Here is a 19,246-nt window from a genome sequence, read left to right as displayed (position 1 = left end):
TGGTTTCCACTTTAATAAATGAGGATAATAATAGTCTTTTCATATGATTGTTATGAGGATTAAAAGGCTCTTGTACATAAAGCACTTAGGAGAATGGCATCTGGTAAGCACTCTAAGTTTTTTGCCTTTATTATTTATCATCATCATCATCATCATCATTTCTAGTTAAGCCCATCTAGGTAGCCATGGTATTGAGGTAAAAAAAGAAAACTATTCTTGTTTATCGAAAGACTTAGACTCTCCTCTCCAATTAATTACTTTGTGTTTTAACATCCCTCTGCCTCAGCTTTCACAGATTTGAGTGAGTCTAATACCTCCTACCTCTGGATGAGCAAATAATAAAATGTATACTATAGCTACCACTTTCGAATCATCTGTCTACCAGCACAGTTTTTATGTATTACCTCATTTCATCCTTCAACAACTATTTGAGGAAGGTGTTTTATCCTCATTTTATACTAGAGGAAATCAAGACTCAGTAACTGGCCCCAGATTACATTGTTGGGCAGGGGTAGAGTTGGAATCGAATGCTAGAGCATCTGGCTTTGAACAGTACCACGTGCTGTTGCCCACAAACACGTCATGATTGTTACTATGATGTATGGATTAGTTCACATAAAACTAAAATCGAAATGAAACATGGAGGCAAGCATTCCTTTTTCCCCCGAGATGGCAGATTAAGCTAACATAAAATACCCTCTGATAAAAACACCTAGAAATTATAAGATAAATATGGCAAAAATTTATTTAAGTGAATAATTGAACTCGTAAGAAAGAAGAGGAATTTGCCATCAGGGAATCAAAACTATAGTAAGATACCAGTTTACATCCATTAGGGAGGCTGCAATCAAAAAGACAGATGATAACAAGTGTTGGCGAGGATACGGAGAGATCAGAACCGCTGGTGGGAATGTAACCTGGTGCAGCTGCTGTGGAAAACAGTTCCTCGGGCAGCTTCTCAAGTGGCTAAACCTAGAGTTGCTGTGGAACCCAGCACTTCAGCTCCTAGGTATATGCCCAAGAGAAGTGAAACGTGTCCACACAAAAGCTTGTACATGAATGTTCATGTCGACATTATTCATTACGGCCAATAAGTGGAAACAACCCAAATGTCCATCAACTGATGATTGGATAAAAAAATGTGATGGATCTATACAATGAAATATTATTGGGCCTTAAAAAAGAAATGAAATTTTGATACATGCTATAATATGTGTGAACCTTGGAAAAATGCTAAGTGAAAGAAGCTGGTCACAACAGACCACTTATTGTGTGACATGAAGTGTCCGAAATAGGCAACTCTATAAAGAATGTAGAATGGTGGTTGCCTAGGGCTGGGGGAGGGGAAATGACTGCTGATGGGTAAGGGTTTCTTTTGGGGGCGATGAAAATGTTCTGTAATCGATTGTGGTGATGAATATACAACTCTGTGGATATCCTAAAAACCATTGAGTGTTACACTTTGAGTGAATTGTATAGTAAGTGAATTATATCACCAAACAAAGCTGTTAAAAAAAAAAGGAAAAGAAGAGTAAATCTCTAGGTGCTAGAAATGAAGATTGTTAAGAGTTTGAGCTATTTCCATGGTGAAGGGTTGGGGAGGGGACAGGAAAGGAGGGCCTTCGCCTCCAGTGAAGGCTGATGCTTCAGATTGTTTTGTAATTTAGTTTTTATTTTCCAACCAATGTTTCACTTGTAGAAAGTTTTTAAAAAATCAAATATTTCTATGTTTATAACGAGAACAACAAAACCAGAGTCCAGCCATTTCCCACCTCCATTTCTGATTTTCAGAGCAGCCACTTTCTCTGACCTTAGGCCTTGGCCTCCATATTTCTGTCACCAAGGTTCACTACTATTGCTTGATTTTTCCGTTTTGCATGGGTCCATTGACATCCCTCTGTGGAAGAGGAGCAATGGCCTTCGCACACTTCTCTCTACCTCTTACAACATACGCCTCCCTACGCCATCTGCTTCCCTTGGAGAGTTGTTACAGTTTTGATTAGCTCCTTATTCAGTGTGTACATTATTATTATTATGCAAGTATTTATTCATAGCTGAGGCCTTTTCTATACTCTGGTGGTATTTCCTTTTAGAACAAATTAATGTCTTCCCTGCAGTCAATAACTGTCTCATAATTTTGTTTTCCTTGGTTCTCTTTGAACCACTATCAGTGTTTGATCAGGGAAGCAGGATGTGAGTGGTTTGGAAAAAGGTTTGTGGTAGGGAGACACTGGTAAAGTAAGGGTGCAGAGGGGGATGGCCGAGGATAAGAGGAAAGTCACTAAGGACAGACAGGACACTGAGGGGAGCTGGTGGAGAAGTCTGTGGAAGCCCGTTTCTCCTACGTTGGGTGGAGGCCCGAGGCCCTAGAGGTCGGCAGGGCTGGCTGTCGGGAGGGAGAGCTGGCCATGAAGCAGCAGCAGGCAGTGAGGACAGGCTGGAGTGGAAAAGAGCCTTCATCACGGGGCCTGCAGCGCCCGGCAGTTAAACGCTGCTGCTTCCCTTCCGCCTTCCACATATTCCGCAGACATCTGTGGCGAACCCTTACCTGGAACCACAGGGAGAGGAAGGTGGGGAGCATCCTCCTGCTCCAATTCGAATATGTTAAAGTTGGTTCCGATCACTGTTCTGTTCTATCACATTCTTGGGGTGCTAGCTCTGTATCTTCTTCTTCTCTCTTTGCTCTTATTTGGGAACACTGTTCTTTGGTGTGTTATACATTTTTATTGCATGCTTATCTTCATCTAGCTTTATCTGTGGGATTCCACAAAATTATGGAAATGTTTATCCGGAGCAGTTTTTGGTTTACTTCTGCTAGGTATCCATGAGACTCCAGCCAAGATATGATGATTTCTCAGCTTGGGGCTCCTACACATAAGAAAATTATAATTTTGGATCACAAACATGCATTAAAGGAGACCCAGGGTTTCAAAATCTCAGTAGAGACTGCTTCCTGCTCATCACCTTGAGTCCACGAGTAGATTTTTTTTTAACAGCTCAGCTTGACATGGGTAATCTCAGTTCCGACTCCTGCCTCGCACAGGCCCAAATTTGATCTCTTTTCCCAGTTAAACACAGCGTGTTTATGCATATATTGACCTACATCTTCCTGATCCCCACTAAAATGGTAATGAAGTGTTAAAAAAGGCAAAAATATGAAATAGCAAAGCAATGGGAGAAGAGGTACCTGCAGCTAAAATTTTAAAGTTGGAAAATGGATGAGTTTTAACTAACAAACTAATCAACAGACTAGAAAAAAGCTGAAATTTATGGAGTGAGACACCAGAGCATGCCAGATGGACCCACAGATCCTCAGAAACCTCTGGCATGAGAGGTATCAGGTGACTGAAATGGGAGGAATGGCCGAATGAACATGGAGCAGTTCCTTAGATCCCAGCTTCCTTCCTCACCTGCTTTGCCTTGTGAAGGCTCTTCCCACACCTTCAGAAGGGAAGATAGTGATGAAGTTTCTGGAAAGGTTGACTAAGAGGCTGTGAGCTCAGGGACACCAAGCATGGCTGGAAGAGGTGGGCAGAGAATACTAGGCCCAAAAAAGGAGAGATTAAGTAAACATCTAAGATGATACCAGCGTTCCTCTCCTAACTCTGAGGACACTGCCATCCAGTCTAGAGTCACTCACGTGTTTGGAAGACCCCTCCCTGGGGCTTCCCAGGGAGCTGCAGATCCTGTCATCCAGGCATCAGACTGGCCAGTGCTCCCACAGCCTAAGAAAGCCTGCTCGTGCACACAGCCCCTCCAGACACTTGTTAGTGCCTCATGCTTACATACGAACGATTACTAGGAATTTGAACAAAGTCTACCAGTGGAAGACAGGGACCAAACACACGCACACAATCAAGCAAGCAAACACGAAGATTCTAGAAAAAAAGCAGATTCATCCAGAGTGTAGAAGAAATGAAAACAAACAGAAAAGTGGCATTAATATCTTTAGAAAGAGAACACTGGCAAAACTGGAGGCATCAGCACAACTGTTTTGGCTTGGATATGGGGGAGAGGAACTCGCCCACCCTGCGAGGGACGTTGTAAACCAGGCGACCCCTTTGGAGAGCAATTGACAATAAGTGGTAGAGCTGAAGATGCCGGGAACTATGATCCAGCCCATTTCACTTACAGAAACACGCGCACAGGGAGATTTTCCGCAAAGAGCCTGTAGACAGATGTTTTTTGCTCTGTTTATCAATAATGAAAAAGAAGAAACAATTACCAATAGTAGGGAAATGGGAAATAATCTGAGATGTGTTCATAGAGTGGAATATTACACAGCTGTTGAATGAAATTTCTCACATAATATGAATGTCTCAAAAATAAAATGTTGAATGAAAAATATCAAGTTGCAAAAGGCTATATAGTATATGTCAATTTTAATTCATATAAAAACAATATAAAATTGTATGAAGATCATAACAGTAATGAAGACGAACATAAAACTACTCTTTGATATAGGAGCTGAGGAAACTAAGGCAGAGAGACCAAGTTATTGTTTGTCCAGACTCACACAGCTAGTATGCGAGCAGTGAAGGGACAAAGACCTGCCTGGGAATGGAGAAGGAAGAAGCAGGAGAGCATGGAAACATGGAATTTATTTATAACCTTTTTTTTTTCTTTTCTTTCATCTGAAGCAATTGTGACCAGTGTGAGTGTCTGTTACATTATTTTTTGATTTTTTTATGTGTTTACATATTTCACAACACATTTTAATGACTACTGATACCACAGCCTTGTAAACACTCGTGCTGAGTGCCCAGGGCCTCAAGCACGGCCGGCGGAGCCGTAGATTCTGTCGGTCTGTGGTTTGCACGTGCTTTACTAGATACGGACAGGACTTTCCTGCCGGTGATGGTTGAGAGGGGGCAGCACTGTGACCTCAGACAGGGACAGTGCTCTGAGCCAGAGCCATGCCAGAGAGAACTCAGTTCTCCAGCTGCTCAGTAGGTTGCTGGAGCTGTGCTTCCTGTTTGGGGCAGGGATTTGGGAGAAAGAGTTTGGAATCTTGCCTAAACCTATTCACAATAAGCTTTTCTTTACTAGAGTCTTCTGCTGTGAATCTTAGTATTATTTCCTTCATCAGTGCTGACATCTGTAACTCAGAATTTAACTACTTGTTGGTTTTTTTTTTTTTTTTCTTAGTTCTTATGTTGCAGGACATACAAGTGAACTCCTGTTATCTGGCACATTTTAGGGAAGGACATCTGGTAAATTAAATATGGTTGTTAAGGCTTTCTGTGTATTCCAAATGCTCAATGCTTTCAAAGAGTTGACAAAGTCGAATCTGGGAGTTTAGAGTTGGAAAGATACTTAGATCTAACTTAGCATTCCTTCCCTGTTTTAAACATGAAGGAATTGAGGCCGAAAGAGTGGAAATGACTTGTGCAAGATTATACAGCTACTCACTGACAGAGTTGGGAGTAGGAGATAGGGCTCTCTACTCCCTGCGTGTGTCAGTGCATCAGAGTACAATAAAGTATATTTGAACAAAAATCTATGGAATGTTATTTTTCACTGGCTGATCTGTAGGATTCTTCAAAAGGACTTTATAGGTATAAAACTCACAAGTGTATATTTGGAATGTAGTATTCGTGATATGTAGGCAGAACACAAGCTCTAAAGCTTTTTCACGCTTTATGTTAACTAAAAGGTAAGCTCCTGAGATGAAACTGCTTGCATTACTAGTATAGTACACGTCTGCCTTAATTTCATAAATACAGATATCATTGGGATCTTAGGGTTTTTTTTTTTTTCTATTTTCAGTCCAAGGGTAAACCCGTCACTTGATGCTCTAGCAGCAGTTCAGAAGGATAGGGTCGCATTTTTAAGTTCACATGCTTTACTCCCATTGGGTGGGAGGTGTTGGTGAGAAGAGTTCGATCATTTCCATTTAAGACTTTTAGGATAGTTTTGTGCTTTTTCAGTAGTCCTCAACTATAGTTGTTGGATGATGGAGCATTCTAATTAGGAAAAGTGCTAGAGTCAGTTATATGATTTTTTCCCTCCATAGTACTCTTAATGCATATTCCTTAGAGGCTCATTTTGAATATCGAAGGGTAAAAAACCCCACTGGGCCTTTACTATGGTAACATTCAATGATTTTCATCCATATTTACATTTAAACTTCACAAATATAATACTTGTAAAGAGACACAGCGTCCTCCATGACCAAAAAAAGGTTGAAAAGCCTTACTTGAAATGGTTCAGTGAAATCAAGTTTAGTAAGCTTGGGCATTTATCTTAAGTCTTCCAGAAAATACTACAATGAAGGAATCATTAGCAAACTACCTGTAAATATGATCACATGTAAAATAAAAGATTGCCTTTATTTCGCTTTTATAACATGGTTTATCTTGCAGTGTGTGAACTTAAATCTCCTTCCATGAGTGACTTTCTGTGGGGACTAGAGAACTCTGGCTGGTTAAGGCACATTAAGGCCATCATGGATGCAGGAATCTTCATTGCAAAGGTATGCAATTGCAGAGCAGAGAAGAGAAGCAGTAGACCAGCCAGCACACTCTGACTTCAGAGTTTAGATCCTGTCTCCTCCCCATCAGCCGCCCTGTGCTGGGCTGTGCTGCACTGAGTGGGCAGTTGCTTTGCAGACCTCTGCCAGGTTTGCCCTCTGAAGATGGGTTTTGCGAAAGACAGGACAGTGCTCAGTTAATAGTATGTTAGTGGTAAAATATTTTCAGAATATTTTCTTCATTTAGGTTTGGTCCTAGTTGGAGGAAAGAATTTTCCAAAGGGGAGTACATCCAAATGCAAGTCACTTCAGTGACAGAGGCCTGAGGCTTCCATCTTAGTAAACAGGACCTCCTTTTTAATGGTGGCATAAGCAAAAGTCATGTCCCCGAACCCGGTCGGTGGATGCATTGTCTATTTTGTTGCTCAGTGTTTTTATATTCATTTGTCCTTTTTTACATATATTTCTCTTAGATTTATACCTAAAGACAACCATGTCTTTTCTGATGAGATAGTATGCTCCCCTTTATTAGTTAATTCATTTGTTCAACAGATGTTTATTTAGTGCCAGACAGTTTTCTAGGCACTGAGGAAGCCAGCCTCTTCCCTCACAGAGCTTACATTCTGGTGTGAAAGACAAAATGAATAAAAACAGAATTTCAGGTAGTGTTAAATGCTAGCATGAATTCCTCACTATTTCCCAGTTAATGTTTCCTGTCAAAATGCTCAGCTAAAAATTGCATGCACTTTTGCGATAGCAAATAGAAATTCTTTTCTTAGCAGAGACTTGCTGCTATAATTTTTGCCTTTGTTTTCTCCTCCTTCCCGACCTGGCTTTTATCCTTTTATCTCTAATTTCATAGTTTTACACTTGATTCTTGTGTCTTTTCCTTTTGCAAATGACTGAGGCCTGTAGGTGATCCAGAATTTCATTACTGGAAAGGCTTGAGATAGAAACAGAGGAGAGGAGAGGAGGTCGAAGGTTGGCTAGAAGGTATAACATGGAGGTCAGTTTGCACAGCAAGTGGTACATATTACGTAGTATGTATGCTTAGTTGAGGTGGCCAGGGCGGTGGCTTCTGGATATAGTGGGAAGGGAAGGAGAAACATTCGCTACCAGCACCAAACCAGTCCGCGGCTCTGCCCTAACTAGATGGGAGCATGAACACTAAATAAATGAATGAACAGTCATTGGTTTTGTTTTTTCTTTTTCCTAGTTCTGTAAGTATAAAACCAAACCTAGTTCTGATGAGATTTTTCATGTTTATAAGCCATCGTTTGTGACTTCTTGCTGATCCTGTTTTTTAGGCAGTTTCAGAGGAAGGGGCAAGTGTGCTTGTTCACTGTTCGGATGGCTGGGACAGAACCGCTCAGGTGTGCTCGGTGGCCAGCCTGCTGCTGGATCCGCACTACCGGACGCTGAAGGGCTTCATGGTGAGTGTGGCTGCCACACCACTTTCCCACTCTGGATGAGAATATTGGAAAATTCAGTGGTTTTTGTTTGTTTGTTTGTTTTTGTGGAAATTATGAGTATATGCTGTTAGACAGTGAACCTTTTAGATGTGCATCAAAATGCACCACGCTGCTTCCAACTGCAGAAGATTCGTGTAGTCCTCCTGGAATGGTAAAGTGTCGGCTAAGCCGGAACCGTTCTCTTAAAATGGCTGCAGGGCCTTCCTAGTGGCTGGGAGGCTACCTGATTCCTGCCTTTTGAACCATGATTAGGTGGAAAGTGTTTCTGTGGATCCTGAAACCATGCTAGGGATAGATGCCAACAGAGACCAAAAGGTATCTCTCTACTGGAACATCTCCGGTATCAAGTAATATCAACCGACGCTCTGGGGACAGTAGAAGAGGCAGATTTCCTCTCAGGCTTTCTCTTTCTTTTGAAAGTATCAGAGAACTTACTTCCAATCACCTGTGACAGCATTGAGACTTCACAGTGACGCTTCTGTTTCACACCCCTCCCCTGGACTGAGGTTAGGAGGGCAGGATTCCTTCATTTGTATTTGGACAGTAGAGGGTTTGAGCCACACATCACCATGGGGCCTCCTTCATACCATCCTTTACCACCACTGACTTCTGGTTCTGCCCCATTAAATTTATGAGTTGTCAGGAACAAACTTCAGCTACTCCATATACATTTTTGTGTGTGTGGAAACACCTGGCTAATTTAGAGCATTGGTGATATTGATGGGATTATTTTATGTTGATTAAAAGTTTTTTTTCATTGACAATTTGAAATTATAAACTCATGTTCCCTCTAACTCCAAAGCAGGGCCAAAACTCCTAATACACCCCCACCATTTCAGAATTCTTCTAATGTGTAGAATAGGTCACTGGAAAACATTTCTAATTATTTCTTGTAAAAAGGCTGGTATTTGATATTATACACAGGGGCAGCATCACATATTGGTTAAGAGATAGGCTTTGGTGTGGAACTAGCTAGGTTCTGAGGTGGCATCCACCACTTCCTAGTAGCATTATCTTAGGTGAGGATCTAACTTCCCTTTCAGTTTCTCCTTCTGTAAAATGAGAATGATCGTATTATCCCACAATCAAATGAGATGATATGTGAATATGAATAGTACATCATAGAAAGCACTCAGCGGGTGATGATGTTAACATTTTCATATCTCCATTCCTGTTTATTTTTCCTATGGATGACCTTCAGCTTTGCCCTTCCAATGTGCGTCTCTATATTGGTGGATAATGAGTGCTCATTCATTTGTGAAGTCACCTGAGGATGGTGACTTCTGCTCCAAGAACCTTTGAATCCTTCAACATTATTGGTTGTGGTCTCTTAACTTTCCCTGTTTGCTTCTCTCCATGATATTTATATTCTTTCTTGTGTAGGTATTAATTGAAAAGGACTGGATTTCCTTTGGTCATAAGTTTAATCACAGGTAAGAAATATTTAAAAATCTGTTGTTTTGAATGTTTAGGATAAAAACATTGGGGTAACATTGGTAATACAATTATATAATTTTCAGGTGTGATTTCACATCTGTATACTGTGTGTTTACCACCTAAAGTCGTTTCCTTCAGCTATATTTGATCCCCTTTATTCACTTCACCCTCCCTCTACACTCCCTATATTTGACCCCCTTTACCTCGCCTACCTCCCCCACCTCCCCCACTCACTACCCTCTGGTAACCACTTGTCTAGAGTCCATGCCCATGAGTCTCTGTTTGTCCTGTTCATTTGGTGCTTTTAGGTTTATATCCCACATATAAGTGATATCATGTGATTTTCAACTTTTTCTGTCTGGCTTATTTCACTTAGTATAATTATTTCAGGGTCCATCCATGTTTCACAAATGACAGTATTTCACCTCTTCTTATAGCTGTGTAAGATTCCATTGTATATATGTACCACAGCTTTAGCCAATCACCTATCATAGGACATTTCAGTTGCTTCCATGTTCTGGCCACTGTGAATAATGCTGCTATGAACATCAGTGTGCAAATATCTTTTTGTATATAGGTTTTCAAGTCTTTGGGGTAAATACCCAGTAGAGGGATTGCAGGATCATATGGTAGATCGATTCTTAGATTTTTGAGGAACCTCCCTACTGTTTTCCATAGTGGCTGTACCAATTTGCAGTCCCACCAGCAGTGTATGAGGGTTTTTTCTGCATCTTCTTCAGTATTTTTTATTACTTGTCCTGTTGAGTGTAGCTATTCTAACAGGTGTGAGATGGTATCTCATTGTGGTTTTGATTTGCATTTCCCTACTAGCTAGCAATGTTGAGCAACCTTTCATATATTTGTTGGCCATTTGTATGTCCTCTAGGGAGAAGTGTCTGTTGAGGTCCTATGCCCATATTTTGATTGGATCGTTTATTTTTTGTTGTTATTGAGTCATAGAAGTTCTTTGTATATTTTGGATATTAGGCCCTTACCAGAGGTGTTGCTTGCAAACATATTTTCCCATTCGGATGGTTGTCTACCTTGTTGACGGTTTCTTTTGCTGAACAGAAGCTTTTTAGTTTGATGTAGTCCCATTCATTTATTTTTGCTTTTACTTCCGTTGGAAATAGCCTTATTTTAAAAAACTTTCTTTGGGAATCTTATTCAGAAAATTAAAACTTTATTGTATGCATTGTATCATAGATAAATGAAGTTCTTACTCTTACTACTCTTGTAGAACCCATGTTAAATAATTCCAGAAAAGACAGAGAATTCTATTCATTGACCTTCAAAGGATTGACTCTCCCTCCTACCAAACACATCTAATAAATTATTCCATTTTTTGAAGTGCAGACATTCATTTTTAGTTGCAAGTGGAACAGTTTCTCTATGATCTTGCACAAAAAGAGTTAATTGGGTTGTTCTGAGACATTTGTCATAGGTGACATTGTCTCCTGGATGTCTGTGGAGAGGTAGTGGAAGACAGTGGCCCAGGCTTGGAGCCAGACAGATCCAGCTCTAAATCTAGGCTGTGTGACCTTGGGCATCTGTCCTCTCTGAGCATTGGTCTCCCATCTGTAAAATGAGGCTACCCTCCCTATTCCACAGGGTCATAGTAAGGATTTATAAAAAGTATATGTAACTAGCCTAGCTCCTTGCCTGGCCCATATACTAGGTTTTCAATAAATAAGCTATTGCTTTCAGAGACCCCAGCCTCCTTTTGTTAGTATTGATGTTAATGACTGACCTGTGTGTTCTTTAATCTCTGAATGTTAAAAGTTGTAGCTGCTGTTGTCTTTTGGTGCTAAAATTAATTTAGGCAGCATGCAAATAATTTAATTAGCTATTTTGATATACATTTTTGATTGTTTCAAGGTGTTTTCATAAAATAAATTCTAAGATCATTGAATTGCACATATTTATTTTTAGTTTTTGTATTTAGCATTAGTATTCTTTTTTTTTCCTAGAATTCTATTTTTATAAATAATTACTTGTCAAGGAAAATACAGTGATTCCAGTTTACAAATGAGAAAACTAAAGCCCCCAAATCAATTAACTTTCTTAAGATCCTATTGTTATTTTTAGTTTTGGGGTTCTACTATCTGGTAGGCAGTTAGAATCTCTGAGGACATATGGACAGAAAGAATATGGAAATGGCTAAAGATTAACTGGATAATTGTTTTATAAGAAAAGAGTATATCAGACAACCCTTTTTTAAAGCTACCAAAGGTGAGTAGAACTGAAACCCTGGAGAAGTTTCCAGGCAATTTCTGTTTCTGCTCTTGGAAACACTCTTAAACTGATGCCTGCTCATTTCTATTGCTTATTTCTTCTGAGAAGATGAGGTTCCATATCGTTGGCACCCAAATTACTCTTTTATATTCTAAAATTCATGCAATAGTGTGAAGGACTAGGCAGCCTTCATTTAAGTAAGTTCTGACCTACTCTTAAAAGTGGTTTCAAGGTTCTTTACGTACTTTTGAAAAAGTATAAAGGTGTATGGAATCTGTGGTCATGTGGAAGTAAATTATGTGACAAGTTTAATACTGCTCTAGAAATGGAAATATCTCTAGAAACTTGGGGCAACTACAGTTTTTTTTTTTCAAATTTTCTTTCTTCCCCACCCCAAACAATGCACAAGTGAAAAGCTCTGAAGGTGCTAAGAATATTTCTTCCCACTCTTCCACTAGACACTAATTAAGTGGAAAAGTTTTATTTCAAAAGTTCTGATGCACTTTTAAAACCTGAATTAAAGATTTTTTTTCCATGGAAAATTTAGTTTTATCTCTAGCACTAACACTTTTGCCCCTCCTCTACTCAGCCCTTCACTACAAAGCTTCTCTTGAAATTGGAATTTAAAAAGTTATTTTTTCCACCTCTACATTCTGGATTTGTAAGATAAGATTTAGGTACTAGAGTTGCTTTTATTTTTATTTTTTGGATTTATGGCTTCCTAATTAAAAAAAAAAAAAAAACTTGCCCAAATTTCTCTAATACTTTATTTTTTAGATATGGCAATCTTGATGGTGATCCAAAAGAAACCTCTCCAATTATTGACCAGTTCATTGAGTGCGTCTGGCAGTTAATGGAACAATTTCCCTGCGCGTTTGAGTTCAATGAGAGGTTTCTGATTCACATTCAACATCACATTTATTCCTGCCAGTTTGGAAACTTCCTATGCAACAGCCAGAAGGAGAGACGAGAACTCAAGTAAGTGTATTGGTGTTTAATTTTTATCTAAAGTAATTTTGTGACTGAGAATTTCAGATAGATTTTCATAATTTTGAAGATTTTAGCTACACACCTGATAGATTACACTGACAGATTAAAGTTCTTTCTTTTTTCTGATAGCATTTCATAAATGGTTTAATGCCATCAACTGACAAAGATAGGTACAAATTCATTTCCCTCAGTTTCTGCCTCATGTCCACAGACAAGTTGGTAGACTTGACAGTCCCACTAATATTGAAAGGAAACTTCTCTGAGTCAAGGAAAGTGATTTTTTTTTCTTAAAAAGGAAAAAAAGTATTTGGTGGATATATTCTCATAACAATTGCAAATATAGCTGAGAAAGCAAATTTGAAACTCAGGCCACTCTTTTATTCAGATTAAAACTGTATTAGTACCTTGGAAAAACAAATAAGCATGTTAAAAATTCCTAATATTAAAATAAACAATTACCTTGATCCAGAGGAGAAAATTAGGTGAAGTTTGGACTTTAGAATAATTAAAATCAGAAAACAGCAAAGTGATTTATGAACTGCAAATGAAAATTTTTGAAATTTTCATAAATTAATTTTAACTATGGTCTATATATCAGATTTAATTTTGGAAATGACCAGTTCAAATAAAATAGACTCCACTAGTTTTTACTGTCTAAACAGAAAGAAAATGACTTTCTAGTGGATACTAGTTTGTTTTCTCCAAAGAGCTTCAAATGTGATTCCTGATACATGGTAATAACTTAAAAGTAGCAGAGTACATCATTTAAGCTTACCTGTTTTCCTAGTTTTGTGGTTTATTGAGACAGACTAACCAACTTAATGGTATTTTTTTTTTTTTTTTTTTGGTTTGAATCCCAGCTGTTTCACTCATTAGCTATGTGACTTTTGGAAACTACATAATCTCTCTAAGCCTCAGTATCCTCATCTGTAAAATAGATATATCTCATAGGGATTCCATGAGGATTAAATGAGATAAAATGTGTGAAGCATTTAATAAGACCTGGCAAATAATAAAAGTTCAATGAATACTGGGGGGCGGGTGGGGGGGGAGGCGGGAACAAAAAAACCCAAAATTACACAGCAGTTTCATTTTATATTCAGGCCAGTACAGAGTGGAGGAGTTTAGATTATTACAATGTTCGGCTATACCATGAAGATACAAAGATTGTAAATTTTCCTGGTACAAAGCAAGGACACGTGATACTCAGATAATAATTCCTGGTCTCATTCTGGCTTCAATATTACATATTCTGCAATTTATAAGAACCAAGATAGGTTGTTTTCAGGCCTGTTTTCTTTATAACAGAATTCAAGAAAGAACATATTCTTTATGGGCTCACCTATGGAAGAATCGGGCCGACTACAAGAATCCTCTATTTAGAGCTGATCACAGTCAGACCCAGGGAACCCTTCATCTCCCCACAACACCATGCAACTTCATGTACAAGTACGTAAACCTCTAGGATGTTACTAAGTATGGTTATGAACTTACTTGGAGGCCAAAGTGTATGAAACACTGAGCTTCAAGGCTTTTTAGGATACAAAACACACCAAATGAAATTGTTTAAGTATCTGACCTGGTGTTTTGGCCAGTGTCTCCTCTCTCTTATCCTTAAAAATGGAATTATCTTTAGAAATTGATGTTTTGTAATAATGATATCTTAAAATGTAAGTTCCAATTTATTTAAAAGCAAAAGAGAGTATAGGAGAGGGGAAGGAAGTGAGGAACAAAGAAAAGACTAAATAAACCAAGTACCTTATAATTCAAAATGGAGTCACAAGTTTAGGTAGCGATCATGATATAGCTTACCTTCTTTCTCTGCTGTCCTAGTGTAACTGTTTCTCTGTGGAGATAAATTATTTAAGCCTCTATGTACTGCCATGTCATCCTGAAAGTGCTTGATCTCGTCTGATCTCGGAAGCTAAGCAGGGTTGGGCCTGGTTAGTACTTGGATGGGAGACCACCTAGGATTATCAGGTGTTGTAGGCGTTAAAAAAAAAAAAATATTTGTATATGCTGAGATGGGGAGAGCAGGGTGGCATCCAACAGTTTCTACTAGGTGTATGTATTTTATCCTCTGGCTTCTCTAGGCTTGTATATGGGAAGATCACTAAGAAGTCAGCAGAAAGACATTTACACAGAATAAACTGAGAAACCACATTCCTTTTCCCTACCCATTCCCAACACACACTTAATGGCGTTTCTTCTCTATAGTTTTTATTCCTTGATTTGTTTTTGTTCCTAATTATTTCAGTCTAACTCCCCAGAATTTTATAGTAGAATATTAATTTTATCACACTAGTCTCCATGTTTTGTGTAAAACAGCTTCGAGAGCTGTTGAGACACACTGCAATCGTACTACAACCAATTTGTAATTAATAGCCAGTCAACAAATATATGGAGGACCAAGCACTGTTCTAGGCACTGTGGATAAAGCATTAAATGACATTGAGTCGCTCTCTTCAAAGTATTGCCCTAAGTAAAGAGTGGATCTGTGGATATCCCTATGATAACATTTCTCATTTGCATTCCAGTATGCTTTGTTGTATAGGATAAAAAAGGGGGTGGAGGATTTATTGTAAATGCAAATGTAAATTTTTATGGTTGTGATAAAAACAAGTTAAAACTCTTAAATTTAAAAGACTCCCTTTGCAGCTGATTCTAAATGTTAATATGATCACTAATTTTCTAAGTTTACTTCTAAACTAAAAGCCATTTTCTTAACTCTTCCCCCCCCCCAAAAAAAAGAGCAAATGGTAACACATGGTACTTTGATCTTAGAAAATTATAGGCCTTCTAATTTAGTACCATAAATACAAACTCATGAATTTAAATTTGCTCTCCCCAAGTTTACTAATGTAAGAAAAACTTTAACATGAAATTATTACCTTAAGTTAGTGGTTTTTTTGAGCCTGTAATCTGCATTTGGTTATTATTAGAACCATGGGAATGTGGTGTTAGATACCTTAGAAAACTTGAGAATGCGAATGTAGAGTGTGATTTGGCGGTATCATAAAGCCCTGCCTCCTTCTCCAGGTTTTGGAGTGGAATGTATAACCGCTTTGAAAAGGGACTGCAGCCCCGACAGTCCGTTACAGATTACCTCATGGCAGTGAAGGAGGAAACCCAGCAGCTGGAGGAAGAACTCGAGGCCCTAGAAGAAGTAAGACACACTTGCTTTTGTTAATGTTTTCTGTGCTTATGTCTTGATGATCACAGCTCTGTGAAAGTCTCTCATGTCTCAGGATATGTGAAATGGAACCAGCATAGCCATTTCACATCTTTAGCCAGTGGATAACTTTAAACACAGCCGCACCAGGTAAACACCCAGAAAACCGAAGCCCAAACCTAAGCTTAATACACTTCAGACATCTAGCTTGCGGCTAACTTCCATGGCTTGCTGTACTAGTTGGCTGTTTCTACGGTAGGTCAGGTTTTGTTCTTACTGTTCTTTGGGAGTACTAAAATGAATTATTTTGGGAGAATTCATGAAAAAAAAAAAAGGATTCAAAGTGAAAGAGCAAAATCAGATATATATACTTGTAGTAAAAATTTATTCTCCATTTTTCAGAATTATATAATGATAAAAAAACATCCTGATGCCTGGGCTTCTTTCTAAGCCTAGAGATTCTGATGGAGATTCCTTAGAGTGCCATAACTGTGACTTGCCACCAGGGCTGAGAATTAAAGAACATGTACTTTAGAGAACTGATATGAGGCACAGTTTAGATTTTTAGAATTCTGGAGCTATGGTAAAACTTTGCCATTCGAAGTCCACTCATGTCATCACTGGGCCAGTTTTATTCACTCTTGCTAAAAATATCCAAGCGTTATGAAAAGCTTCAGATTCTATTAATCTATTCCAGTATTCTGTTAAGATACTAATAAAAATCACTTAGGATATCTAAGAGAATCTTAAAAACCTTTCACTCTTTTTCCTTATACAAAGACAAAATTCCTTAGACTGGCATGTGAGGTTTTCCCACAGTCTGGTCTCACGTCCCTTTTAAACTCTATTCTCCACTATTCCTCTTGCTCTGCTTCTTGTATACAACTCACACCTTCCTACCTTTTTGCTTCTGTCCCTCCTGCCAGAAATGCTCTATCGCCAACATGTCCAAGTTTAATTTCTTCATTCCTATTAAAACGGTCCTTCCTCACTGAAGTTTACCCCAATCTCTTCCCTCTAACCATACCACCCTGCCCTCTGGAATAAGTTTTGCCTCTTCCAAATTCCTACATGAAGTCTGCCTCTACCTCTTTAAGGCCGGATCTGTATTTATATCCATCCCTCATATTGCCCAGCAGTGCTTTGGCACATAGTTTAATATGCTTTTTGAATATGTGATACTTGACACACACACACAAACATCTTCCTAGCTGACACCAAAAGATGAAATCTGGTAAAATGTATATTGAACCCAGATGTCCAAAATCTGATCAATAGATAAAGAAAAGGTGAGATATACATGCAATGGAATATTATTCAGCCATAATAAGGAATGTAGGGCTGATACATGTTACAATGTGGATGAACCCTGAGAACATAAGCTGAAGGAAAGAAGACACAAAAGGCTACATTTTAGGATTCCACTTATATAAAATATCCAGACTAGGCAAATCCATAGAGATATAAAGCAGATTGGTGGTTGCCAGGGGCTACGGAGAGAGGGGAATGGGGAGGGACTGCTAATGGGTAAGGGGTTTTCTTGGGGGATGAAATTATTTTGGAATTAGATAGTGGCGAATGGTTGCACAACCTTGTGAATGCTCTGAAAACCACTGAACTGTATAAAATAAAAGAGTTTTATGGTGACATCTCAGTTTTAAAAACTGGTAACACCTTATTCCTCATTTCTTAAAAATATATTTTGAGTTCCTAGGATGAAAATCGCTATGTAAAACCATATAGGTATAGAAAAAGGGATGAGTACTGATTGCCAGATTTTTTTTTTTTTTTTTTTTTGCATTTTATAGAAAACCTATGCTAAGGCAGGTATTACCATTCTAACAAGCCTCACAGAATCTGTTTTGTCCAAGGTCATAAAGTCTGCATTTGAACCCAAGTCCATCTAAATCACGTTCTTAACATTACACCCAGCTAGAAGGTAATGAATACTAAAGGCACGCATATGTAAACTATGATTTTACCTTAAAATTGTTATTTTTTAGAGGCTGGAAAAAATCCAGAAAGTCCAGTTAAATCGCAGTAAAGTGAAGAGTAAGCCAAGTGAACCCAACAAACACTCGGGGTTTTCTGCCTCGGACAACAGCACAGCCAACACTCCCCAGGATTACAGTGGGAATGTGAAATCATTTCCATCCAGGAGCCCTTCACAAGGTGATGAAGATTCAGCTCTGATTCTAACCCAAGACAATTTGAAAAGTTCAGATCCAGATCTGTCAGCCAACAGTGATCAAGAGTCTGGGGTGGAGGATCTGAGCTGTCGGTCTCCAAGTGGTGGAGAGTGTGCACCAAGCGAAGACAGTGGCAAGGACCGGGATTCTGATGAAGCTGTGTTTCTCACTGCCTGAAGTTTCCCTTTGGAGTTCCAAAATAAAAGACACAAACTCTTTCCAAAAATAAGGGAACAGTGCAATTTAAAATAATAAAAAAAATAACTCAAGAAATGGTGAGTGTCATTGAGAACTGAAAAATGTAGCAATGAAAAGGGGGGTAAAAGTCCAACTCTTAGTTTCTTTAGATGTTAAAGAACAGGAAGTAGCCATTTCTTTTATCAAATAAATATTAAGGAAATTCCCAATTTTGAAAATCATTCTAGACTATGAAATTTTATTCGCTACAAAGCAGTGACCTCCACCATCACCTGAGGTTATCAATATAAATCTTCCTTGTCGTAGCATGCATCTGCTCAAAAAGTGCCCTGACCCTTTGCCTCATACTTTCTATTGCCTTCAGTCTTTTCCTTTATTTCACTTCCTGATGCATATTTGTTTTCTAAAACATTTGATGTTACCTGCCTACCTGACTCTGTCATCAGTATTTTTAATAACAGAGGACATGGCTGAGATGCACCCTTTTTGGTTAATACATATATCTCTGTAATTGAGAAGCTTTGTAATTGCTTAAGTTTATCTTTGTTTTAATGATCACTTTAACTTTTCCTTAGAGGATATATTTTGAATTATAATAATTTTGTTGCCTTTCCTGGAATCTCTTAAATGTTTAAAAAATGTTAAAACTTCTAACTCACTTTTTCTCTAACACAGGTCTAATACCTAATAAAGCAGACACGATTTATTCTCTGGATCTTAAATATGAATGCATATTAGCTTTTTTATTTACAACTTTTCATTACTATTCCAGAGACTACATTATCAAGACAGTGTGGCCCAACCACCAGCTTGAAACCCGAAGTGTAACAATATAAAGTTAGTATATAACATTTCAACAAGGGAAAATCCCAGTAAGTAGAGAATTTGGTTTTCATTTCTGTTTAACCAATAGAATAAGTTCTGTCATCAATCATTTTAGAAATAACTGGTTAATATGGTTTAAGTAATAATAATAACATGCTAATCACTGACTGCTAAATTAGTTTTGAAGTGTTTTGCTCAAATGCACATTTGAAGCATAATCATTCCCGTCTATTAATAAAAAAATAGGACTTTACTG

General features: G+C 38.4%; 1 protein-coding gene and 1 pseudogene across 3 annotated transcripts in view; both read left to right on the top strand.

The window, feature by feature from the left end:
- The window catches only part of MTMR7 (myotubularin related protein 7), an 87,506-nt gene extending 68,720 nt beyond the window's left edge, over window positions 1–18,786 (top strand). For all 3 annotated transcript variants that reach the window (XM_016129892.2, XM_016129902.2, XM_036228611.1), the window contains 7 exons: window positions 6,366–6,475; window positions 7,780–7,905; window positions 9,328–9,377; window positions 12,394–12,594; window positions 13,915–14,055; window positions 15,646–15,772; window positions 17,782–18,786. In XM_016129892.2, coding sequence (XP_015985378.2) covers window positions 6,366–6,475; window positions 7,780–7,905; window positions 9,328–9,377; window positions 12,394–12,594; window positions 13,915–14,055; window positions 15,646–15,772; window positions 17,782–18,144 — 1,118 coding nt within the window. In that variant the 3' untranslated portion in view covers window positions 18,145–18,786. The remainder of the gene's footprint in view (window positions 1–6,365; window positions 6,476–7,779; window positions 7,906–9,327; window positions 9,378–12,393; window positions 12,595–13,914; window positions 14,056–15,645; window positions 15,773–17,781) is intronic.
- On the top strand, window positions 14,480–14,598 carry LOC118609715 (annotated as a pseudogene).
- Window positions 18,787–19,246: the final 460 nt, after the last annotated feature.

Source organism: Rousettus aegyptiacus, unplaced genomic scaffold, assembly GCF_014176215.1.
Source record: "Rousettus aegyptiacus isolate mRouAeg1 unplaced genomic scaffold, mRouAeg1.p scaffold_m13_p_11, whole genome shotgun sequence".
NCBI lineage: Eukaryota > Metazoa > Chordata > Mammalia > Chiroptera > Pteropodidae > Rousettus > Rousettus aegyptiacus.
Note: the sequence above shows the minus strand (reverse complement) of the source record. Positions and strands in the feature narration are given on the sequence as shown.